The sequence below is a fragment of the Columba livia genome, chromosome 1 (genome assembly GCF_036013475.1).
Source record: "Columba livia isolate bColLiv1 breed racing homer chromosome 1, bColLiv1.pat.W.v2, whole genome shotgun sequence".
NCBI lineage: Eukaryota > Metazoa > Chordata > Aves > Columbiformes > Columbidae > Columba > Columba livia.
The window spans coordinates 210,571,595-210,597,058 of record NC_088602.1 but is presented as its reverse complement, the minus strand read 5'-3'; the positions used below and the strand labels follow the sequence as shown (position 1 = coordinate 210,597,058).

The window sequence follows — 25,464 nt, the reverse complement described above, 5'->3', positions numbered from 1 at the left end:
GACACCTCCACGGCGGAGCCCCGGGCCCCTCAAACCTCGGGCGCTGCACCCCCCCACCGCTCCCGCTTTCGGCGACCGATTGCTCCAGCCCGTCTCCACAGCGGCGGCGACGAGCAGGCGCGCGATCGATTGCGCGGTGATCCATCGCTCATCCCTCCCCAGCAGCGGCCTTCTCGCCGCCGTCTTCCCCCACCTGCCAAGAAACCCGCGTTTCATAGGCCGCGTCTGAAGAAGCTCGCCGCTGATTGGGAGCGGGCCTGACTCTGGCTGCCGCCCGGGCTCGCCCTGAGGAGGAGCTGACGGGGCCATGTCGGCGGCGGACGGTGCCCGGGAGGGCGGCAGGGCGGGCGCGGGCGGAGCGGCGGGTGGTCGCGGCCTCCTCAACCGTTTCGTGCAGCTGCCGGCCGGTCCGCGCTCGGCGGGTGAGTGGCGGTTGGTTTGGGGGGTGACCCCATTGCCGGGTGTGGGGAACTGGGAAACCCCCGTCCGTCATGGGCAGGGGAAGGTTTAGATGAGATATTAGGAACAATTTCTTCCCCAAAGGGCTGTGGGGCTTTGGAACAGGCTGCCCAGGGCAGTGCTGGAGTCACCAGCCCTGGAGGGTTGGACAGGCGGACATGAGGTTCTCAGGGACATGGGGCAGGGACAGGGGTGGGTTATGGTTGGACTTGTGGGTCTTTTCCAACCTACACGATTCTGTAGAGCTGGGATAGGGGTGCTGACCTCGTTAATGTTTATAAATATGGAAAGAGGGAGTGTCAGGAGGATGGAGCCAGGCTCTTCTGGTGAAAGCCAGTGACAGGACAAGGGGCAGTGGGTGCAAACTGGAACACAGGAGGTTCCACTTAAATATGAGAAGAACCTTGTTGGGGGTGAGGGTGGCAGAGCCTGGCCCAGGCTGCCCAGGGGGTTGTGGAGTCTCCTTCTGTGCAGACATTCCAACCTGCCTGGACACCTTCCTGTGTAACCTCATCTGGGTGTTCCTGCTCCATGGGGGGATTGCACTGGATGAGCTTTCCAGGGCCCTTCAACCCCTGACATTCTGGGATTCTGTTGCTGTGGAGGGACCCAGGACATCCCTGTCCCAACAGCCCCGGGATATGGGGACGCACAGGTACAGATGTGGGCAGTCACACAGTCACAGAATCACACACTGGCTGGGGTTGAAGGGACCTCTGGAGATCATCCAGTCCAACCCACCTGCTAACGCAGGGTCACCAGAGCAGATCACACAGGAAGGTGTCCAGGTGGGTTTGAATGTCTCAGAGAAGGAGACTCCACACCCGCTCTGGGCAGCCTGGGCCAGGCTCTGGCACCTCCCAGCAAAGAATTTTCTTCTCATGTTCAGTTGGAACCCATTTTCAAATGTTTTTCGGCTGTTGAGGAGAGCACACAGTCTCATGGTTGTGGGTTCACCCCTTCCATGACCCCAAGGGACCACAGTTCTTCCCTCCCCAGTGTCAACACTTTGGGGGATGCTGGGATGCCCCAGATGGGCAGCATGTCACCATCCCCATGGACACGGGATGTGGGTGCCCTATGGTCCCTGGGGGGGGCTCAGCCCCATCCTAGTCACCCCAGGACCCTGTATGGGCCTGGGCTGAAAGGAGGTTGGTGCTTGGAGAGTGTTGGTCTCTGCTCCCAAGGAACAAGTGACAGGATGAGAGGAAACAGCCTCAAGTGTTGCCAGGGGAGGTTGAAGTTGGATATTAGGAAAAAATTCTTCATGGAAAGGGTTGTGAAGCAGTGGAACAGGCTGCCCAGCGCAGTGGTGGAGTCACCGTCTCTAGAGGAGTTTAAAAGGCGCGTAGGCGGGGTTCTCAGGAACATGGATTAGTGCCAGGGTTGGGTTAATGGTGATCTTTACAGTCTCTTCCAACCAAAATGATTCTATGAGTCTATGACAGTGACAACCCCGCACCTCCAGTCCTAACGTTTTAGGATTTTGGGCTGGGGTGCCCCACACCTATGGGATGGGTGATCCTGGGAAGGAGTAGACGGCCCTTGGACGAGACATCAGCCCCATCCTGTGCCCTAGGAAAGGTGGTTCTTTCTCTTTTCCACCTTCCTTTGGCAGTGTTGGTACGTGAGGGGGTACCCTGTAGTCTCTGGATGGGTGTGTCACCCCAACAGCCGTAGGATATGAGGGGAAGGAGGCTGAGGTTACCCCAAAATCACAGGGTTGGGTGATCACCCCCACCCTAATACTGGGAGGGACATGGGACACCCCATGGTTCTGTAATGGGTTATTCCCAGTTGATTTGGGGTATCCCCTCCCCTCAAGGGCCCCATGTTGCTGGGGTGCTGCCACCCCACAGGTGGGTACCCCAGACCCAGGACACCCTTTTCTGTCCCCACTGCCCCTGGCCCCACCGATCAGATCCCTTGTGGGGGGACATGAAGCACCTTGGGGGCAGGAGCCTGAGTTTGGTGTGTCCAGAGCACTGACAACAGCTTGGAACAGGCTTCCAGACCATGGTCCCTGTTCCCATCCCTGTCACGATCGGGATCTGCAGCAAAAACACCTCCCAGCCTCACACAAAACCGCTGTGAATTTGCCGAGTGGCTCCACATCTATTTTGGGGCAAATTCTCAACCATATTTCCTTCCTTCTGCGATAAAGGCCTTTTTTGGTAACAGAAGGGCTGGTTATCTTTATGTTCCGTATTTTAATCATTGCCTCGAGCAAACCAGTAGCACATTGTCCTGACATTGTAACGATCCTGCTTTTGGCTTTGGATTAAATCCTGATGTGGAATCCTCCCCTCCGCCACCTACACAGGGGCAGACACTGCAGCCCCGCGGACAAACTACCCCCATTCAGCTCAGCCTTAGCACTTAAGTCCAGCCTTAGCAAAGCCGAAGCTGACTGTCAGTCTTGCTAAAAAAACTACCTGATGGAAAAATCCCATTTGAGTCAATTGCTGGAGTTTTCTCCCCATTTGACACCTGTTAACATCCTATTTATAGAGCTCCAGCAGCCGCTCTTACGTAACCGTTGAGATAGAGACGAATATTTTTTACAGAGGAATATTTTCTTTTGTCCCACTCCTTCCATTTCCTCCCACCAGCTTTGTTTCCTCACCCGTTCAGTTCTCTTTCCGAGTTTCCAGGAGGTGTTTCTTCATCTTCCCCTCACCTCAGTGCCCTAGCCTCCTTCCATAACACACGCTGTCTCCTTTTAATCCTGGTTTTATAATTAATTACTGTCCTGAAAGCACGCGAAGAGCTCAGAGCGCACTTTGATGTCGGATGTTCTCGCTACGAGCTCCTGTGTGTCGTTTGAAGTAGATCTGGGCGATCTCTTCGTTAAACACGAGATCATACACATTAATTTAGGTGTCGCTTTTGTCACATTCTCCTTTTTCATCTACTTCTAGAGCAGATTTTAAACTTGTATCACCTTTTTCACCCTGGAGTATTTTGTTTGTAGGGGAAATGGTTACGCACGGTGAGCTGGGCTGGGGTTGTGCTGCTCTGTTCACTTTCTCAAGCGGAGTATTTCCGTCGAGGGTTTCTCAATAGCGGCGTTTCTCAAACAGCGTCTGCAAAACAGTCTCATTGGTGGCATAAGAGCTAAAAAAATCAGCAAATTTTTTGTGTTTTTGCTGCCTCGTGATGGGTAAAATTGTATGTTGGATAAGGGAAAGGAAGGAACTATTTTTAGGTGTTTGTAAGCTTTAGAAAGATCTAAACTGTCAACTATAGGTGGTGTGTGGTTTGTTCTTCTCCTCATTGGAAATCTTCCTGTCCACATTTAAATTTTATTCAGTGTTTTCATCAGACTCTCGGGGTTAAGTGGATAGAAATGATCTGGAAACCTAAATATATCTTTGCTTCTCGTGTGCTCAGCATTGATGCTCTTGCCTCAAACTATAATTTTCCCTGTGTACCAGTCACGGTTCAAAGTTTCTAACGTGTGTTTCAAAAAAATAATAACAGCAGCAAACCCCAAATATCCAAAATCCCTTTGGAACAAGCCCACAGCCACATCGGATCCCTGGAGAAGCCAAGGTTTGAGGGGTGGAACATCATCCCAGTTTTCCAGCTCCAAAGAGGATGGAGAGTCATCACAAGGGGCTACGTGGAGAAAACAAGGGGCAATGTGGACAAGTTGAAACAAGGGAGGTTTCATCTCTGTGTAAGAAAGACATTTTTTACAGTGAGAATAGTCACTGGAACAACTTCCCCAGGGACATGGTGGAGTCCCCGTCACTGGAACATCTCAAGACGCAACTTGGACAACTGGAGAGGGCGGTGGATAATCTCATCTCAGCTCTTTTACCATGAGAGGTTGGACCAGATGATCTTTCCAGGTCCCTTCTGACCTCGACTATTCTATGGGTCTCATTTTCCAGAATTCCTTTATTGTCATTTCACATTAATTTAAAAAAAAAATAATAATAATCAAGGAGCACTCAATTTTATTAGCACAGAAACCCACCGCAATCTGTAATATATATATTTCTGGGGCAAATGTTTCCTCTTTTGCTCTGGTTTCTCAATAAGGACAGTTTACTCATGAGGACTCCTGATGTTATTCTCTGCTCTTGTGTATTTTAAACCTGTTCCTGTTTAACTAAGAATGGGAAATAGAATCAAAATAATCATTTTAGTTGGAGAAGACCTTTGAGATCATTGAGTCCAACCATTAACCAAGTCCACCTCTAACCCATGCCCCTACCAACAATAAATCACACGCTTGTGGAAACATTTGAAATGCGTCATTGCTACAAAGAGGTTTGAAAACAAAACCCCCTGAGAAGCAGGAGAAAGAGCAAAACCATTCTGGACGTTGATCCAAACCCGAAAGCTCTCACAGCTGGATGTGAGAATGATCGTTCTCTTAGAAACGTTGCTTTAGAGACTTCAGATATTTGAAAAGCTCTTGGCTGGTGGCCTGTGAGGTTTAAACCTTGTTCTGGGCGACACATTCACATCCTGCTCATCCAAATGCTTGTAATTATGTGAGTTACAGACTTCTTTAGTCTGGCTGGTGTGAAGAAGATGAGGCTTTGAAGACCAGAGTCAAAGTCAATATTGACTTGTCCTGTTCTCTCTCAAGAGTCAGCAGCGCTTTGGCTTCGGCCCTGGACTTAAATGTCCTTCAAAAGCCTTGCAGAAACCATAAATAGAAAGGGAGATACTGAAACCTGTTATTCTGCATGTTGAAAAACTAGGTAGGAGGGAAAATAATGTTGATACCATCTTTAGAAAGCTTCAAGAAACAATATAGAGGATGCGTCGGCATACCTGAGCTATCAAAAGCCACACTAGATTAATTAGCTTTACATCCTCTAGTTATTTAGTTTATATTTCCAAAAATAGCGCTTGAAATACAAATTATATTGCTAGTAGTAATGCTAACGAGATAGCGGCGTGATAGAAGTGTTGTCCGGGGGTTAGCAGGATTGAAGATCACAGATTGATGGAAAGAACCAGCGTGTTTGGGGCAAGTGAAGACACTGCACCCTGATAGCAGGACAGTCGGTGCGGTTGTGATGCGGCGCCCGTAATGTTCCTTTTCCTGTTAGCCCGACGGGGAGAGCCTGAAGAAACTGAAAATAAGGAAATGCAGGCAATAAGCAGCAAAACTGCTTAAGCTTTATGGGAGCAGGAGGAAGCAAAACTCAGAGGCCAAAGCGTCTTGCGGTAGGAGCCAGGGGATTCCAGAGGGTATAAAAGACGTGGCCAAAATTTGTCTGTCCTAAATGAAGAACAGCCCAGGAATCGCAGCGAAGACTTGGCAGCTGCCCATGCCAAATCACGTAGATATACGTGGTGCTTGTGGGTATGAGCATCCAGAACCAGCTCATTTAAAGATTTTTTTAAAAATCAAATCACCTTCCTTAAGATCTCACCTTGAGTTTTGTTGCGCTGATTTGTTGCAGCCTGTGCTTTGTAAATGACCCTGCGGTAGATATAATGATTAAAATAGGCTGAGGAAAAAAGGGAGATGATCAAAAGTGGTGCTGGGGTTGCTGTTTTGGGAGATGGTTCAGGCCACGTCTGGGTATCTGTTGACTATGCTCCAGGAATAAATAAACCCATGCTTCATTGCAGGTGCTCTGGAGAAGAGGGAAGAAGGGGCTTGATTTGAAATACTTCAGCATAGTCATCAAATAACAATTTGAGCTGCACATAAAATGAAGAGCGTTCACGTCTGTACCTGCAATTAGTTTTCATCAGTAAATATAAAACCAGGCCGGCAGTTCTAAGAAGAACGTGTCTCTAGATGTGAGTCTTTAACCAGACTGAAAATTGAGAATATTCAAACCACCAGCGCTTTGATTGCAACCCAGGAATCCGCTTCTTCATTCTAGCGATCTGTTTGCGCTGCGTTTTCTTTTGTAGCCTGATCCTTGCTTTTATTTCACTGTTTAAACTGGATGAGATCCTCAACATCGATCTGGTTTAGGTTACCTGATATTCCATCCATCAAATCACACAAGAAGAATGATCTGGTTTATTCAAGGAATAAACTGGGAGCTTGTGCAGTGTAAGTGCTACAACACAATCTTGAATCCAGACGCTTTCTCTCTGGATGGAACGGCTGTTCCATCTCGTTTGATAATATTACTCAAGGAACTACACATTTAATCAGCATTTAATCTTCAGTTTCACAAAGCAGAATGAGGTGGTGGACGCGTGCGGTGGCTTCGTTAGGTTTGCGTTGGAGGTGAAAGCTGCCACTTGGATAAATTGGGCTAAATTTGTGTGTTATTGGTGACCTGGTGTGTTGTGCAGTGTGGTGGAGGTGGCGCTCTAATTAATTAGCTTAAAAAAGGGCGTCTAATGTCCGTTGTAATGATTTGGATCCGGCCATCATGAGCTTGTGGTTGAGCTGCTGTCATCTTAATAGATGGTGTTTGGGGTGTTTGAAGCAAAGTTCATTTAGCAATAAGAATCTGTCAACTTTTAAGTGATGTTATCTCACAGTTTTCAAAGTCTTGTTGTATTTAAAGAACTTTGGGGTTTGATGCGTCGGTGAAAAATACGCTGTGTAGGTAGAGTGGCTCTTTCACATGCGTCTTGGCTGGAAAAAAAACACAAAAAAACCCCAAAAATGGTTGCTTGTGCTTGAGACTTTGCTTTTTTGGATGTTTTATCATGAGCTGGACAAAAGGAAAATAAAACAAAAGCAAGGATTTGCATCTTCTCTGGAGAAAGCCACGTGCTGTAAGGAAAATACAGATGTTTGAGGTCAGACATGGCCCCGAGATTTGAGTGAAACCTTTCACATTGGCTTTTAATTATTATTTGTGGCTTTGAGTATCGTTGGAGCGGGTCCAGAGAAGAGCAACAGGACTGGGGAAGGGACTTGAGCACAAGCCCTATGGGGAGAGGCTGAGGGAGCTGGGCTTGTTTAGTCTGGAGAAGAGGAGGCTTAGAGCTGAGCTCAGCACTCTCTAGAACTACCTGAAGGGCAGTTCTAGCCAGGTGGGGATTGGTCTCTTCTCCCAGGCATCAGCAATAGGACAAGGGGCCATGGGCTTCAACTCTGCCAGGGGAAACTGAGGCTGGAGATGAGAAAGCAATTCTTTGCAGAGAGAGTGGTCAGGATTGGAATGGCTGCCCAGGGAGGTGCTGGACTCACTGGCCCTGGAGGTTTTAAACTGAGATTGGCCATGGCACTTAGTGCCATGATCTAGTCAATGGGCTGGAGTTGGACCAAGGGTTGGACTGGATGATCTCTGAGGGCTTTTCCAACCCAGTCCATTCTGTGATTCTGTGAAACAGTGAAATAAAAGCAAGGATCAGGCTACAAAAGAAAACGCAGCGCAAACAGATCGCTAGAATGAAGAAGCGGATTCCTGGGCTGCAATCAAAGCGCTGGTGGTTTGAATATTCTCAATTTTCAGTCTGGTTAAAGACTCACATCTAGAGACACGTTCTTCTTGGAACTGCCGGCCTGGTTTTATATTTACTGATGAAAACTAATTGCAAGTACAGACGTGAACGCTCTTCATTTTATGTGCAGCTCAAATTGTTATTTGATGACTGTGCTGAAGTATTTCAAATCAAGCCCCTTCTTCCCTCTCCTCCAGAGCACCTGCAATGAAGCATGGGTTTATTTATTCCTGGAGCATAGTCAACAGATACCCAGACGTGGCCTGAACCATCTCCCAAAACGGCAACCCCAGCACCACTTTTGATCATCTCCCTTTTCTTCTCAGCCTATTTTAATCTCTGAGGTCTTTTCCAACCCAGTTGATTCTGCCATTCTGTTAACTGTGTATTCCGAACAGAATCGACACCTCTCCCTAATTTCTGGTGCCTTTATCATATGCACTTTTTGTGAATGGCGATGTCTTTAAACAGCCAAATGAACAAGCAGTAAAAGGATTGTGTGAAACAAGCAGTACACGGGAAAGACAAAAATGCTGCATTGTCAGGATCTTTCCATCATTGTGAGTCTTGATCCTTTAAGGCTGAAGGCATGGAGGCAAAACTTTAAAATCAGCACTTGTGTCTTGGCATCTGTTGATCTGACCCTTCAAAAGGATCTTATTTTGCAGCCTTAGCAAGAAACAGCACGTGATAGAGTTTAGAAACGAGGCATCGCGAAGCTGGAAAGTCGTTGCATATGCATCTACAAAGCAATAACCCACAGGAAAGAGTGTGTTTTTACAAGAGAAATACATTTATTTAGCCCTTCCCCTGCAATTTCTGCTCTTTGCAGCCAAATCTCTTTTTGGTTGCTGCGGTGACAGAAGATCTTGTCCTGTTTCCATTGCCAGAGTTGCTTTTTAAGCCTAAGGTTGGTTGCTTCTCTTCCCTCATCTCCTTCGCTCCTGTCACGGCAGCACCCTGAGGTTCATTTAAGGGACAACAAGGTTCAAAACAACTTCTATTAAACCGGTGAGAAACAAGGCTTTAGCACTCCATAAGTGACTTGAATACAGGTTCAGATATCAGTTGAGGAAAATTATTAGGGGGCAGCAACTAATACAACAGGAGGTCCACAGTGTGCGTGCACGTGGCTTCACCAAAACAATGCTGGAGCCATCCCTGAGTCTGGGAAGAGTCCAGACTTGCCTGAACACGGTGTGGGATTATTTTAAAGAGATACACGTACTCGTATTGAGTACGGAAAGTGTACACTTGCGATTCTGCGAGGGTAAATTTATAATACACTCGCAGTCCTGCAAGGAGAAATACACGTGCAAATGTGCACGGAATATTACACGTGCTTATGTGGAAGCACGGGAGGAAAATACACTCGCAGTTATACGAGGAAATAATTTATACACACGCTCGTATTGAGCACGGAAAGCACGCGTGCAAATGTGCACTGAAAGTATAAATACACGTGCAAATGTGCACGGAAAGCAGATACACTTGCAATCCTGCAAGGAGCAGCTTTACTCACATATGAGGCTCCATCGCGGGTGGCTCTCAGCGGCAGCATCTCGCTCGTGCTCCAAGAGTTCCGCGACAAAGGGCAGAGTCTTGACGAGAACCCCGTTTTTTATAGGCTGATCAGATCTGACTGTGGGCATTCCAGAAGCTTCTCTGCACCCCCACACTGGCTGTGGGGTGCCCCTGAGGCTTCCAGACATCCCCCACACTGGCCGCGGGCGCCCAGCGGCTCCCTGGCGCCTCGGCATTCCCTTCTCCTTTCTCTTAACAGCCCTGGCCAGGGGGCTCTGGGGCCAAACAAAAGAAGCTGTCAGCCTCAAGCAGCAGAGAGAGGGAGATGTGTCTACTCCTTCCATGATGAAGGAGGGAAGGGGAGAGAGAGGGTTTGCATTCTGCCACAGCTCCCAAAGAATCTAAGAATCATTATTATTTCCGCTGCAGGTTGCTTTGGCTGCTCATCCTCATGCCTGCCCCTGGCCATGGATTATTCTCCTTTGTTCTTTCTACAGGTTTCCGAGCAGATGATGGAACAGCTCAGACCTTTGGGCTCTTCCTTCCGAGGCTGGTTGGGAAAGGGAGGTGGTGGTTGTGGATTTACCACCTCGAGCAAACCCATAAAGCACAGTAGCAATAAGGGAAAACTCCCTTAAAAAGTAGAATTCAATCCTGCAGAACCTGATGGCGTAGGCAAAACCTCACTGGATTGATAGATTTATGTGGGGTTTGGCTTGTTTGTTGGTTGTGGGTTTTTGGAGGTTTTTCTAGCAGCATGGTCATGCTCAGAAAAAGGATAGTTTCAGGCACACTGTCAAAACAACTTCACATTCAGCTCATTCATTGCTTATTTCTAAGAAATTAATTCAGCTCATTAGACCTTTTTCCCCTTGGTTTTATTTCTTTTTAAAGCCAGCTGCTTAGCTACTAACTCAGATAGCAGGTACTCCCCTCTTGTTTAACCCAGGTGACACCAGTGTGGGTTATTTTTTCCCTGCGGTCATAAAAGGACGATAATCGAATGGAAAGAAAACACCTTTGTTCTCCAAATCTTGTCTTTTTGCACAATGTCTATGGTGCAATTCAGCTTTGTCTTCCCCGTAAGAGAGATGTTTTGGGCATCCATTCTGGAGCATTACGCTTTTCACCTCTAAAGTAAAGGGTTTCTTTCAATTAATAACATCTCTGTTTTCTCCTCTTTCTTGCTATAGGTCTATTCTGTATTCAAAGATTTTGGAGAGGCAGAAAACAAACGTCTCGCACATCATTTGCTGGGCTGTGTCACGTCAGGAAACTTGGGAACAGATATTCCTGCTGATTTTTTGCTTCCTCTCCTTTCGTTCTAATCAAAGCTCTTGCGGGAGATGTATTCAATTAGGAATCCACTTGAACAAAGTCCATCCAAGCTGCTCCCTCTGAAATCACCCACTTGAAAAGGGTGAATTTAACAGGGTGTTAACAGATTGGTGCGTAGCAATGAGTTCCTATCAGATGGCTTAGTCTGAAATTAGGACTTTCCTTAATTATGTCTATGTCGTGGTGTTTCACAGAATCCCAGAATGTCAGGGGTTGAAGGGCCCTGGAAAGCTCATCCAGTGCAATCCCCCCATGGAGCAGGAACACCCAGATGAGGTTACACAGGAAGGTGTCCAGGCGGGTTGGAATGTCTGCACAGAAGGAGACTCCACAACCCCCTGGGCAGCCTGGGCCAGGCTCTGCCACCCTCACTGAGAAGTTGTTTCTTCTCACATTTAAGTGGAACCTCCTGTGTTCCAGTTTGCACCCATTGCCCCTTGTCCTGTCCCTGGTTGTCACCAGAAGAGCCTGGCTCCATCCTCCTGACACTCCCCCTTTCCATATTGATCCCCAGGAATGAGTCCCCCCTCAGTCTCCTCTTGTCCAGCTCCAGAGCCCCAGCTCCCTCAGCCTTTCCTCACACGGGAGATGCTCCACTCCCTTCAGCATCTTTGTTTCAACTTCATTCTGTTCGTGGAGCTGCTTATTCTCTGGAAGTTTTATTGTTCCCGTTTCCCTTCCCATCCTTCCTTCCTACTTCGCTTTGGGGTATTAAACTGGGCAAGCAAGCGCGTTCCAAATTATATCCATCCGCTTTAAACCAACTTTCTATATGTAGGTTTACGACCTATTTCCCACAGATCCATCTTGGCTCAATACATTGTGCTGCTACTTTCCATGTCCAGCGTCAAAGAATTCATCACAGCGCCCGGTGACTTGGAATTTTCCACAGTGATGGTGCCTTGTGGTGCTTTGTCTTCAGCTCTTCATTAATTCGGGCCAGGTTCAGCTCTGGGGGAGATGGGTTTGCTAATTAGAGTAGGAGCTCAGCGAACCCTTGCGTGTTCAACATTCCTACACCATCTAAAGTTTGTGCTTGTGCGATGGGCTCGTCCTGCGCCACCGATGCTGGAGCAAAAGCAGATCCAGAAGTTGCACGAAGAATTTCAGTAGGAGATGTGAATTATCTGATAAAAACATCATTAAATGGAAACGCGGCTCTTTGTTGGAGGTACAAGTCATGGAGCTTGTCTGCTAGAGACACTAATCTCAATTAACTCTTGAATAGATTCAGCTTCTACAGGTCTCCTCTTTAAAAAGGTGGAACTAGAGGCATCTTTTCCTTGAGATCTTCTTCTGAAGCAAATTAAGGTCATTCCAGTGAAGAGAAGAGTTTGGTGACAGTTTAACTTGGTTCATTGATACATTGGCAAGTGCGCTTGCATGGGTGACTCAGAACATAGTCTGTTTTGATGGGTAGATACCTCACCTTCTCTTGGCTTCAGCAAGCGGGAGGATTTAGCCCATTGAGAAGGGGTTAGTGAAGGGCGAAGCCCAAAACCAACAGACTGGAAACATGAAGCCTTTGGAGAAAAGTCGGTCCTTACGCGTGGAGCGCGGCGTTGAGCCAACGCAGGTGGGATCTGCTTCAGTAGAGCTAAAAATCTGTTATTCTTAAGCAGAGCAAGATGAAATTTCGTGTGTTTGTGGCCTTGAGCTTTTGGAGTTGTTGGCAAAAGTGGTGGGAGCTGGTGACAGATGTGGTTTGATGGTCCTTTCACATCGTCTCGCTTGGGTACCTGCGAGTATCTGATGGTCACCAGCTCCCGCTTCTGATGCTCTTTCCGTGTCTTGAAAATATCCTGAAAAAAAATGATGTTTTAAAGATAAAAGGCAAGTTTTTAGGTTGATAGGAAGAAGTGAAACCAGCTGGGCTGTGTATGGGCTTAACCTACCCAGCTTGTTATCTCCAAGACCTGTGTGCGTCCGATATTGATCCCTTTCTGTTGAAACGTAACAATTCTGGGGATTTACAGCAAAGTTGTGCGTCTTCCCTTTTTAATTTTGAGCGGTGAATAACAGAGGCGGCCTCCTTGATTATTTTTTTAATTAATTTTCTTTGAATTTACCTCTTTGTTGGCTTGATATAAAACTCAGTGTTATTCTCTCTGGAAAATTCTCATGGCAGGTATTACAACTAGAGGGAAAATAGGATCTGGAGTTAATGGAATATATGAACTCCTAATTCCTTAACACCTTTTAAATTTGACGGGTGATTGAATTAAATCCCCAACCCCCTGCAGAATGTGTGTGTTGGTGCTCCCTGGAATTGAGCTCCCATTTCAGTTCTTTCAGGTCTATTTTTTGGAGGTTTTCAAGGCGAACACAGAAGAAGGAACAAGGAGGACGAGCCCGGTTTTCCTCTATTGGCTGCAGAGAGGTGGGGACGCTTCTCAACCACCGTTTTGTTTGCAGATATCCAAGATCAGATGAATTTCTCTCTTCAATCATCCCTGATTATGCGTCTGAACAATCACCTTGATTGTAAATACCTGTATTGTCAGTGAGAGCCCACTTAGGAAAAACTAATCCACCTCTTCGGATCAAAAAAGATCTGACCCTAAAAGGGTTGAAAAAAAGCCAAAAGGGATAGATGTTTCTCTTTCCCTTTGTGAATCACCTCTAAAATATGTAATATTTGTTTAACCATTTAGTCCAGCACCAAGACCATTAAATTCTCGGCTGCCGCTATTAAGACATGTAAAACCCACCCTCTTGTGTGCGAATGTCCGATGGCACCGCGTTGTCTCAGCAACCAGGGCAAAAATTATAGATTTTGCTGCTAATTCCATAACTTTCCCCTGTTTTTCAGCCAGTGCTTGTTAGCTTTCTACATGGCGACTGCTGCGAGACGCAATTATTACTGGAAACAACCCAAATCCGTCAAAATTTAACCACAAGGAGTTTGTCTGAACCCTGTAGAGTGGCTTAATTTTGGACGAGAGTTGGAGCTTAAAGCGGCAGCAAACGGGTGACGTGATTAAGCAAATCTGCTTGTGCTGAGTTGAAATTCATTATTCAGCCTGGACAAATCATTTATTTCACCTTTCCTGGAGGAAGGATGCTCGATGCCTCATTTGTTATTGCTCCGCACGTCTGATAATTGTAACAGGCTCTAAGAAGAAAACACAACAGCTGTTAATTAGATGCTTCTCTGGGTCCTGTAAGGTCCAAAAAGAGCTGTGAGAGCAGCTGGGTGAGGGAAATCACTGGAATTTTGGGGTGAGGAGTCTTCAGGGATCGTCTTTTGGCGTAAAAACTCTTTATCGTCAACTGAACCGAAGCGGGACTGTCTTGAGGTGCAACAAGCAGAGGGTTTGCTTGAGGTCACACATCAAAATGATACATTTTAGGGGACTGTTATGTATCCTCCTTCTCAAGGTGAGGCTTAGAGTTCCTCTCACTGTTGTATTGCCTAAAACAACCCCAATTTTCAAAGCCTGGTTTAGCCAGCTCGAGATGTCCCATGTGTCTCACAACCAGCTCCTTGTTGACCTGATTGTTTTCTGCTCCTTTTCTCTTCCTCACTCTTTACGTGTCTCATTGAAGAAAAATCCACCTTTGGCTCTTGCCGCCATCAAATTCAGAATTACTTTTTAATCGTTTGTCAGCTTCAATTGCTGTTGGCCAACAATAATATCACTGCGTAGATTTTCCTGGATGGAATTGGTCTTTCTGCCTGTTCCAGTTGAGTTCTGAGCTGGAATTGCCCTCCCCGCTTGTATTTAGTTAGTTTATTATTTATTTAGTTTCTTATTTAGTTAGTTTTTAGGAAAAAGGGTGTTGCAAATGCCTTTATCTACGAGCAGATTTTATTTGCTGTATCAAACCCGCCTTGCTTAATATTTGGGCAGCCCAAGGTGAAAGAGCCTCATTGAGATAAATGATGGCAGGAGCAGAAGAGAAGAAACAAGGAGAAGGTTTGTGTAGGAGGGAGAGAAATCGTTATTTTCCTTCTTTGTTCCCACAGGGCAGCTTTAAATATAAACGTTTTGGAACCATTTCCTGAGTGAAATCTGCTGTACAGAGCGACAGAAGGGGGGAATTTGTAAGATAGCTCAGAAATAGCTTTTATGGAAGGATCGCCATGTGGGAGGATTGTTGTGTGCTGACACTTCAGGCAGGTGTGGTCCAGGGACGCGATGAGACGGCGACACAAATTCTCCCCATTCCTGCTCAGAGAGGTGGATCTGTCATCACAAACCCATTTCTTCTTGTCCGCAAACATCTTTTGTTGGGAAACCACCACACCACGTGTATTCCTGACCCTCCAACAAACTCACCTCCTGAATCTCTTTTACCTTCTCTTTGCCGTAGGCCATCGATCGCCCCCAGCAAGAAGCGGCCATCGTTGCGTGGCAGATAACGCCAACCTGTACGTGTTCGGAGGCTACAATCCCGACTACGACGAGTCCGGCGGGCCAGAGAATGAAGACTACCCGCTCTTCAGGGAGCTCTGGCGATACAACTTCGCTACAGACACCTGGCATCAGATGGGCACTGAGGGCTACATGCCCAGGGAACTGGCTTCCATGTCACGTACGTATGGAAATTCAATTCCTACGCGCCCCCTTGGGAAGCTATTTTAATCGCTGTCCCTGGTGGAATGTCAAACTGGGCAGGATCTGGGAAATCTGGATCCTGTTTCCAGCTCTTCTGCAAGTTTGAGTTGGTTTGCTGTATTTTTCTTACCCGTTTCGCTCGGGTTGAGGTGGAGGGGAAGAAAAACAATCAAATAAAAGAGATAGTCTTCAGGTATTTAGCTCAATAGTTGCAAGGCACCTGTGCTTTCAGCAGCGAGGTGCCCAGTGCAGACATCTTAGAGCATCCAAAAATAGATCTCTTTGTTCCCTAGCCATTTTTAAAAGTAAGCCTTTGGTTACCATGGTTTTAGCTTGCATTCTTTCTCTTTTAGAGCATCTCAAATGCATAGTGTGAATCGTAAGATATTTGAGCAATATTGAACGCTCGCTGCCTACTGTCTCCGGAGCAGAGTCGTTCTGTTTCACTGCGTCTCGCAGCAACGAGGATCTCTGCTCTGTCTCTCTCTCCTAGTTGTATTACATGGCAACAACCTCCTCGTGTTCGGGGGCACCGGGATCCCCTTCGGGGAAAGCAACGGCAACGACGTCCACGTCTGCAATGTCAAGTACAAAAGATGGGCTCTGCTCAGCTGCCGAGGAAAGAAACCCAATCGAATCTACGGCCAGGTACAAAGGATGCTCCTCGTCGAGGCGCTTTGAGTGCGTCTGCGCTGTGGGGTCCCAAAAAAAAGGGGCCAGAGCACGGAGATCTTTTCTCTGCTGGTAACCAGAGTTGTGCTCTGCATACATAAGAGTAAGGAAAGAGTAAGGAAAGGCAGGTAACATTCATAAAGAAATAGAGCCCTCTTGGTTCTTTGAGATTTCAAAGGAAAGGAATAGTTTCCTTGTAGTTAGAAAAGCCAGAATTTGTTAACTGAATGCCAGCTGCGGTTGAATGAAAAGGTATGTTTGATTGAAGGAGCGGTTGGTACTTTCTGGAGTTGCTTTCTAACCTCCTTAAAGCCTTTAAAACCCCAAACTATAAATGAAAGCAGAGTTTAGTAGGTTTTATCTGCATTAGAATAGCATCTTTTAAAACTGCCCATAATGGCTTGGACGAGCATGATGCACAAAATCATAGATTCGTTCACAGGAGGAGTGCCGGCTTTTGCTGTGCTTTCCGATATTGCCAAGGTATTTGTAGTGGAGACGTTTAGAACTCATCTCCTTTCTCATTGAGATGTGCGCCTGACACTTGGGGAGGGCAGATTGTCTTCCCATTGTCCTTTTGGGCTCCAGTTGGCCTTTGGCAAGCAGGCGGTTGGGAGCAGGAGCCACGTCTCTGCATCAGGGAACGTGGCCTCAGCACCTTCACAGTTCCCATGGGCGGATAGTCCACGTGCTTTGGAATTGCAAAATAGGTTAGACTCGAATATAATAGAATCGTTTTGGTTGGAAAAGACCTTTAAGATCATCAAGTCCAACTGTTACCTCAACACTGCCAAGTCTTCCTCTGCCCCATGTCCTGAGAACCTCATGTCCGTCTGTCCAACCCTCCAGGGCTGGTGACTCCAGCACTGCCCTGGGCAGCCTGTTCCAATGCCCCACAGCCCTTTGGGGAAGAAATTGTTCCCACATCCAACCTCAACCTCCCCTGGCGCAACTTGAGGCCGTTTCCTCTGCTCCTGGCGCTTGTTCCTGGGGAGCAGAGCCCGACCCCCCTGGCTCCAAGCTCCTTTCAGGCAGTTCAGAGATCAGAAGGTCTCCCCTCAGCTCCTGTTCTCCAGCTGAACCCCCAGGTCCCTCAGCCGCTCCATCACACTTGTGCTCCAGCCCCTCACCAGCCTCGTTATCCATTGTGTTTGGAGTGTTTTCTGTTGCTCTCAGTCCCTTGGATGGCTGATAGCTGGTTTATAAGATTCTCCATATCAGTATCTATAAGGTCAGTGCGGAAGGGTTTTCAGGCGAATTGTGCTTTGATTTGAGCTCCTGCTACACAGATCCATCTCTGATACCTGAAACTCAGCAGCTCCACTTCTAAGTCCTCACCTTGTGACCACAGAGTTACTTTCCATTCCTCCAGACCCCCCCAGCCCCCTCTTTTGTTTATCATCTTTATTCGCCCTTCATATTCCTCCTGAACACATCATTTTGTACATTGTAGGTAGCGTTTCGCAAGCAGTGTCTTGCTTTGGGACGGCAGGATTTCCCTCTCTTTCCGACACTGGTGTCACGCGTCCTTTCTAACTGGTTTCTCTCTGTCACCTTCCAGGCCATGGCCATCATCAATGGTTGTCTCTACGTGTTTGGAGGAACAACTGGTTACATTTACAGTACCGACCTGCATAAGCTGGACCTCAACACGAGAGAGTGGATCCAGCTGAAACCAAACAACATGTCCTGTGACATGCCGGAGGAGAGGTGAGAAGCTGGCCAGTCTCAGAGCTTTTATACTGGGAAATCAGCACGTTTACTGGGAATGAGAAGCTGAGGGAGCACGGACAGGCTTCTGGGCAGGTTTTTGGCCATGAACCTTGCACATCCAGTGCTCCAGCAGGAAGAAGGGAGATCAATCAGTGACCATCTTAGTGAGAGAAGGAACTCACAGTATCACAGTATCACAGTATGTTTGGGATTGGAAGGGACCTCAAAAGATCATCCAGTCCAATCCCCCTGCTGGAGCAGGAACGCCCAGGTGAGGTCGCACAGGAACATGTCCAGGCGGGTTTTGAATGTCTGCAGAGAAGGAGACTCCACAACCCCCCTGGGCAGCCTGGGCCAGGCTCTGCCACCCTCACTGAGAAGAAGTTTTTTCTCAAATTTAAGCGGAACCTCTTGTGTTCCAGCTTGATCCCATTACCCCTTGTCCTATCATTGTTTGCCACCGAGAAGAGCCTGGCTCCATCCTCATGGCACTCACCCTTTATATATTTATAAACATTAATGAGGTCCCCCCTTAGTCTCCTCCAAACTGAAGAGACCCAGCTCCCTCAGCCTTTCTTCATAAGGGAGATGCTCCACTCCCTTAATCATCTTCGTTGCCCTACGCTGGACTCTCTCCAGCAGTTCCCTGTCCTTCTTGAACTGAGGGGCCCAGAACTGGACACAATATTCCAGATGTGGTCTCACCAGGGTGGAGTAGAGGGGAAGGAGAACCTCTCTCAATCTACTAACCACCCCCTTCTAACCCACCCCAGGATGCCATTGGCTTCCTGGCCACAAGGGCCCAGTGCTGGCTCATGGTCACCCTGCTGTCCACCAGGACCCCCAGGTCCCTTTCCCCTACACTGCTCTCTAATATGTAATTTCCCAACCTATACTGGAACCTGGGGTTGTTCCTGCCCAGATGCAGGACTCTACACTTGCCCTTGTTAAATTTCATCAGGTTATTCCCCGCCCAACTCTCCAGCCTGTCCAGGTCTCTGATGGCAGCACAGCCTTCTGGTGTGTCAGCCTCCCCTCCCAGTATTGGGAGTATTTATGGCCATTGGCGCTCCCTAAATTGTTGTACTTCGCATCTGTGATGCTCTGCTCTCAGAAAATGCTTTTCAAGCTTCTGAGATGCTGCTTAGATCGCTCATGAAAGCTTCCACATCTTCTGAAAGCTCCCGGCCTGAGCAATACAACACAACCAGGCTCGCGGCGTCTGCTTAAACCACTCACATTTGGTTGTGTTTACCAGAAAGCTTTGCCGTTGCTCACCTGCACTGATTTCTTGTGCTGCTAAATGTCCTTCTTTGCACCTTCAGGTACAGACATGAAATCGCACATGATGGTCAACGGATTTACATCTTGGGAGGTGGAACTTCCTGGACGGCTTATTCCTTAGATAAGGTGAGACGATCAGAAACCGTGACATTTTCTGCAGTGAAGCGTAACCGGCACCATCTCTTCATCTGGTTTTGCCTGGAGAGCTTGGTATAAGATAAATAACTAGGAACAGATTGTTCTATTTATGTAAAAACTGCTGCTGCCACAAACACGTCCTGTTGACTTACAAATGGTGCATCTGTGGTACCCGCCGATCTGCGAAACAGCTTCATTTCAGTCGATCTGATCGCAAAGTTTCTCCTTTAAAAATACTTGGGATGTGTTTCTAGATGTTGTATTTGTGCCAAAACAAGAAAGCGAAGGAATTCCTTAATTCCTTGATGGTGAATTCAGATGTTGACATGGTGAATCTTCTCCTTTATTCCTATGCTTTCATTTCCTTGCAAACGTTTTTCTCCAATATAGTTTGGAGAGGGAAGAGCGAATTCATCATGAATGCCAAAATGATAAATGAGGAGACTTTAAATAGTGCTCCACTTCCAAAAGAGTTGAAATTGCCGTAGTTTGTGAGTTTTACCTCGCCGTTCTCCGCATTTTTTTCTCCTTATGTGCAGTACGAGATAGATACTTGTAAATACTTCAGAGAACTGGAGGGTGTGGGGTTTAATTGTTCTAGGTTTTAAAATCAGGATTCTTTTTCTTCAGCTGTGGGGCTCAAATGGCAAAGCCTGAGGTGTGGCTTTATTAACCTGGTCCTCTTTGTAAGGTGATTTGATAGCTGCTTAGTCACTGGCTGTGATTAGCTGCTTTTGGTTTTACCCTCAGTTAAAAACAGGTGTTATTTATAGTGGCTCCCTGGGTCAGAGCCTGTAACCGCGTCACCGTAGCGCAAGGAACTAACGACTCCTCTTTCTCCCTTCAGATCCACGCGTACAACCTTGAAACCAACACCTGGGAGGAAATTGCCACAAAACCTCACGAGAAAGTCGGTAAGTCTGGAATTTCACGCGTCTTCCCCTGAAAACGAGCGGCTAAGATGCAGTTTTCTGGCCGGCTGGAGGTATTTTTCATAACCTTGTTGCGCAGGATGTGATTTTAACGCTGGATTTGAGGTCCTGCTCGTTTGGAGCTTTAGCAGCGAGGACTAAGCTGTCTGAAGCATATTTAGCAATTTGGCTTCTCTCGCTGGGTGGGAAGGTGATAGTGGTTGGTTCTGCTCCCAGGAGAAGATCCACACGTCATCTCTTCTCTCTCTGAAGGACCACGCGCCGGCCTGGTTAGCAGCAGCATTTTCCCTGCAAAACTATCTGCTGCTTTTCACCAAGCTGGAGGCTGAGGAACGAGATTCCACCACATCCAGTAGGAGAAAAACCTTTTGAAACAGCCAGTTGCTAAATAAAAGATGTTATACATGTGACTGTAGTAAAGTAGAAGCCCCTTGTAAATTAAAAATTACTCCTGTTCATGATTATATGTTGAGATATAAGTACTGCTTGCCTGGACACTTTAAAACAACTATAGTTGATCCTTATTTTTAATTCTCCTCAGGTTTCCCAGCAGCCAGAAGATGCCATAGCTGCGTCCAGATAAAAAATGGTAAGATCTGCCTCTTGAAAAACAGTGTATCGTACACAAACTAGCAATGACAAGCCTGAGGGACACTGGCCTCCGAGAGATGTGTGAGAGAGCTGCAGGGCACACGTGTCTTTTCTGGACGAGGATTTCTCGGTAACAGGCCTTAAGCTGCCCACTTGGCACCGCTTTCCATACGAGGGATCTTGTCGCTGTAGGCAGATTCGCTCCTGCGCTGCACTGTCGCTCTCTGGAATTCTGCAGTACTTTATGCAACACGTAAATCTCACGTGGCCACGTCAGTGTGAAATATCATGTATATTAGCCATGAGTGGCCACTGTGCTTTGCAATGTGTTGGTTACAAGCTCCTGAACAGGTTTGAATGATGCTCCTGCTGCCGCTCGGTGACCTCTTAGCTTTACAGTTTGCTGTGAAACACAAAGTGGGGCCAAGTCCTGGAAGCCAAGTTCTTCAGGCACAAGATTGTTCGAGGATTTCTTTGGTAGGGGATCCTTTCTGTGGTGTTTCAAATCTGAGGTGCTCATACGGAGTGGATTATGAGGCTATTGCAGAGTTTGCACGTGAGTCTTTCCAAGGGGCTGGACTAGATGACCCTTCCAACCCAAATTATTCTGTGATTCCATGATGCTCTAGTAAGTGGGGGCCGTTTTATATGTTAGGAGCTTCCCAGAGCTTAGCAGAGCCTTTTGTTTTTCACTGTGATCATCCAAATGTTCTTTCTTGCTGTAAATGACCAGCTTAGAGAGGGCTCTGCATGTGCAGTTACCCACAATTTTAAATGGTAGAATGTTCCTTCAACCAGACTTGGATCTCTTCCGTAGCCTCGTTGTATCACGTTCACCTAAACGTGATACAACCCAAATTGCTTGTAATGGACAGAAGAAGCAGTTGCAATATTGATCCTTCATTTCCAAACTCATCAGATCGATTTCTGAACGCTGTATGTTAAAGGGTAGAGTGATACACCTGATTATATTCCTTAGGGGTGCTAATTGTGCCAATAATAGTGAGGCAAAGGCTGGGAGGTGCTTCCAGTCGCCTTCCTCAGCAGGACAAGCCTCTGAGTTGAGAAGATGGGCAAAGCAGGAGCAAGGCCCTGCCCCTGGCAGGCAGCAGGACGAGGAGCTGGAGCTGTGGCTGCTATTTAGGGGTTTAAAACCACAAGAATTGTATCAAACGCAGGTGCCCGTGTGTGTGTCCGCTCTGCTGAGACCCCCTGCAGTGCTGGTCCAGCTCTGGGTCCTCAGCACAGGACACACATGGACCTGCTGGAGAGGGGCCAGAGGAGCCACAGGAATGACCCGAGGCTGGAACAGCTCTGCTGGGAGGACAGGCTGAGAGAGCTGGGGTGTTCAGCTGGAGAAGAGAAGCTCCAGGAGACCTTAGTGCTTTCAGTGCTTAAAAGGGGCCCATAAGAAAGATGAGGACAGACTTCTGAGCAGGGCCTGTTGTGACAGGACAAGAGGTGATGGTTTTAAACTAAAGGAGGGAGATTCAGGCTGGACATGAGGAAGAAATTGTTGCCCTGAGGGTGGTGAGAGCCTGGCCCAGGTTGGCCAGAGAGGTGGTGGATGAACCATCCCTGGAGACATCCCAGGCCAGGCTGGACGGGGCTCTGAGCACCCTGAGCTGCTGAAGATGTCCCTGTCATGGCAGGGGACTGGGGGAGCTTTGAAGGTCCCTCCAACCCAAACCACTCATTGATTCTCCAGGCGGCCTCTGTGGTTACAACCAGTACCGCGATTGATTTGGGAGGTACCAAGAGCTTGTGTTGAGGTAAAATAATTGTTGATCCTAAATCCATTTTGGAAAGCCGATCGCTACCTTCAGTCGCCACTTGTTCAGCAATCAGCGGATGAAGGACGGCTGGGCCCGTAAGCACCGTGGGTCTCCTCTCTTACAGATGTGTTCGTTTGCGGAGGCTACAACGGAGAAGTGATTCTGGGAGACGTTTGGAAGCTGAACCTGCAGACTTTCCAGTGGGTCAAGCTCCCCGCTGCCATGCCGGAGCCGGTGTATTTCCACTGCGCTGCCGTCACACCCGTAAGTGCCTCATTTCTTTCCTACGTAGCTGAAGTTCAAGCCCTTCACCCAAACGTTCCGACGGTTGCGTGGGCTGCAAACAGCTGAACTGATGTCACCAAGGAGGTGACCACTGGATGCAGCATAATCAGGGAGCCCGAGGGCTGGTGTGAGGTCACTTTAGTGACACCTTTTACTCCTACGGCTGGTTAGAGCGGCCGCGCTCGGCGTGTGCTGCTTTCTACAAGCACCACTGTAGAATCTCAGCTTTTAATTTTCAGCTCCAAGGAGAAATTCCCCGTGTGAACAGCAATTCCTGTTTACAAAAGGCAAAAAAAGCACAAATAATCCCCCGAGTAAACTGGTTTTAGTCTCCTGAGAACAGCCTGAATTGAAAGAGGAGCAGGTGAGCAGCCCTCTTTGGAATTACTGGAGCTTTCTGCTGTAACTAGAAGCTTAGAGACCTGTGCCTGATAAATAACAGGCAGCAAAAAATGGATTTAGCTGTGGCTTCAGCCTCCATCAGCTGATTGTCCCCTTTGCGCAGCGAGCGGGTTCTTTGGTTCTAAGAGCAAGTGTCACCTCGTTTGGAGACTGTTATAAATACAACTTTGTGAAATGGAAAAGGTGTTTCTCAGGCAGGTGGGTGTCTGGACAGCAGGAATTCCCTTTTTTTGCCTGTATACTGAAGAAATGGCACTTTCAAAATAGATCAATAGCTGAGCTTTTCCCCTCTCTCTGCATTCCTGTGATTCCCGGAGCAGGGTTTTGCTGAGGCAGCAGTGGGGATGCAGCATGTCATTACTTTAGCTGAAACACGAGTGTGACCGGTGACACCCCTGTTATCACCACACAAGGGTGCGTGAGATGCTGAATCTCACTCTTAATTCTCACAACTGAGGATCCAGAGAAGCAAATCCTCATTTTCCTGGCCGTGTCGCTCCACAGCACCTTCTGGTTTGTTCTGTGCTCCGTGTAACTGTCCTTCCCCCATTTCCCACCCAGGCCGGCTGCATGTACGTTCACGGAGGGGTGGTGAACATCCACGAAAACAAACGGACTGGCTCGCTCTTTAAAATGTGGCTGGTGGTGCCCAGCCTGCTGGAACTGTCCTGGGAGAAGCTGCTGGAGTATTTCCCCCACTTAGCGACTCTCTCCAGATCTCAGCTTTTGCACCTCGGACTGACGCAGGGACTCGTTGAGCGACTAAAATGAGAATATCCCGCGATTCCGCACGACCATCGAGAAGCCCACCCCCCTATTTATAGATACCGTGGATGATCTTGCGAAGAACGTGGAGGAGCCCGCTCAGCGCCTTACTCAGCAAATACATCGATGCCTTTCTAGAAGTTTTTACGTTGTCGAAAAGCCACTTTTTATTTATGGAGCTCTCAATTACACCTTTAATCAGATACACTCTGGGACTGATCCGTAACTTCCAACCATCAAAGCGTTATCAGCACACGCTTGCGACTTAATTGGGGAGGGTGGGGAGCTTAGCGAATGTCTGAGTCCGCGCTCGCATGTGCTGCATTCTTAGTATTTTCACCAGGTGTACGTAACGGAACATTCAGCGCAGAAAACAACCTGTTCTTAAGCTTTGGGTGATGCTCATCCCCGTAACGTATAAAGACTGAGAAATCCCGCCACTCAAAGGCTTTGCGTGTGTTTCACGGGCGCGTTCCCGTCTCGTTGAGCTTCACAAGACGGCTGGAACGTCGTGGCGAGTGAAACTTCTCCCCTTGCAGCTTTTCTCCGGCGCAGTCGATTGGAAACACCCCATGTCTGTGTTCCTCACCTTCTCCTATGGAAAGGTTTGCTGGGAAGGTGGCTTAGAAGTGACCACTACTGTGTAATTTACTCAGAGTGGCGATGGGGAAGGGAAAATGTTTTCCTGGAGCTTTTTTAACCCTTTCTGCTCACTCTGAGTGAGCTAACTGCAAATAATCCCCCATAGATTTCAGAGCTGTCTTCATGTTGCACAACATCCGATGCGCAGGTTTTGATGTTCCTCCAGGGCTGGGGATGTTCTTGCCATGGGGGTTTTACTGTGGGGGCCTCATCCCAGGAAACACAGCAGGAAAAGAGAAAGGGAGAGGAAACATCTCGCACAGGGATGTTTGTCTGTCTGTCTGTCTCATCTTACTTCATATACTGTGACATATATAAGTGACCACCGAACTCTGAGCAGCTCCACTTCACCCTTTTCCTTTGGAGACCATTTTTAAGTGCCTTTTTAATTTTGTTTTAAAATCAGCTTTGCCCAGTACCTTCCCCTTCCAAAGGCAAAACTTTGACTCCAGGGGTTTAATTTCTTGTTAAGAGGTGGCATTTCTGTTTAAATAAACCATAGCACAGTCTTGTTACTAGTCTGAACAGCACTGGCTGATCAAGTCCCTGTTCCCCTCTGAAGGAGCTGAAGTTTTAGCACTTCAAGATTAAGCTTCCCCTGCTCTTAGTGACATTTTTCCCTCTTCTGGACCATCAGTTGCTTTCATTTTTTTGCAAAATCCCAGAAGAACAAGAGTTGTCTGGAGAAGGTGGTGGCAGGTGGTTGTAGCTCTTGGATCCATCCCCTCCCTTGTACCTTTCCAGGACACGCAGTTTATGGGCTGTGCTTAACTTTACACCTTCTGGACCCAAGCTTTGCTGGGACTTTTCTACTGGAACAACCAAGTCCTACACGTGCTGGTTCTTCCCTTGCCTACTGTCAAGAGCATCTCCCATCATCACCAAGGCAAAATTAAAACCATCCAAGCCTGGACCTCTGATCAAGTGGATTCTTTAATGTCTTCTGTGCTCTGGCAGTTTTATGGGGACAAACAGGAGCTTCTCCCTGAT

At 47.6% G+C, this 25,464-nt stretch overlaps 1 protein-coding gene across 1 annotated transcript; it reads left to right on the top strand.

The window, feature by feature from the left end:
- The first annotated feature begins 167 nt into the window (after positions 1–167).
- Positions 168–25,394, top strand: KLHDC10 (kelch domain containing 10). The gene is made up of 9 exons (XM_065049377.1): positions 168–422; positions 15,031–15,252; positions 15,769–15,923; positions 17,509–17,657; positions 18,986–19,070; positions 19,930–19,996; positions 20,556–20,603; positions 22,505–22,644; positions 23,629–25,394. The coding sequence occupies exons 1-9, from the start codon at positions 308–310 to the stop codon at positions 23,836–23,838; spliced, it is 1,191 nt and encodes a 396-aa protein (XP_064905449.1). The 5' UTR covers positions 168–307; the 3' UTR covers positions 23,839–25,394.
- The last annotated feature ends 70 nt before the right edge of the window (positions 25,395–25,464 follow it).

What these genes read in the sequence shown, in the direction of transcription:
- KLHDC10 (XM_065049377.1), top strand. Translation starts at nt 308, where the DNA reads ATGTCGGCGGCGGACGGTGCCCGGGAGGGCGGCAGGGCGGGCGCGGGC. An exon ending in TGTGACATGCCGGAGGAGAG is followed by an intron (nt 17,658 to 18,985) that starts GTGAGAAGCTGG and finishes TTGCACCTTCAG; the next exon opens with GTACAGACATGAAATCGCAC. An exon ending in AAAACCTCACGAGAAAGTCG is followed by an intron (nt 19,997 to 20,555) that starts GTAAGTCTGGAA and finishes AATTCTCCTCAG; the next exon opens with GTTTCCCAGCAGCCAGAAGA.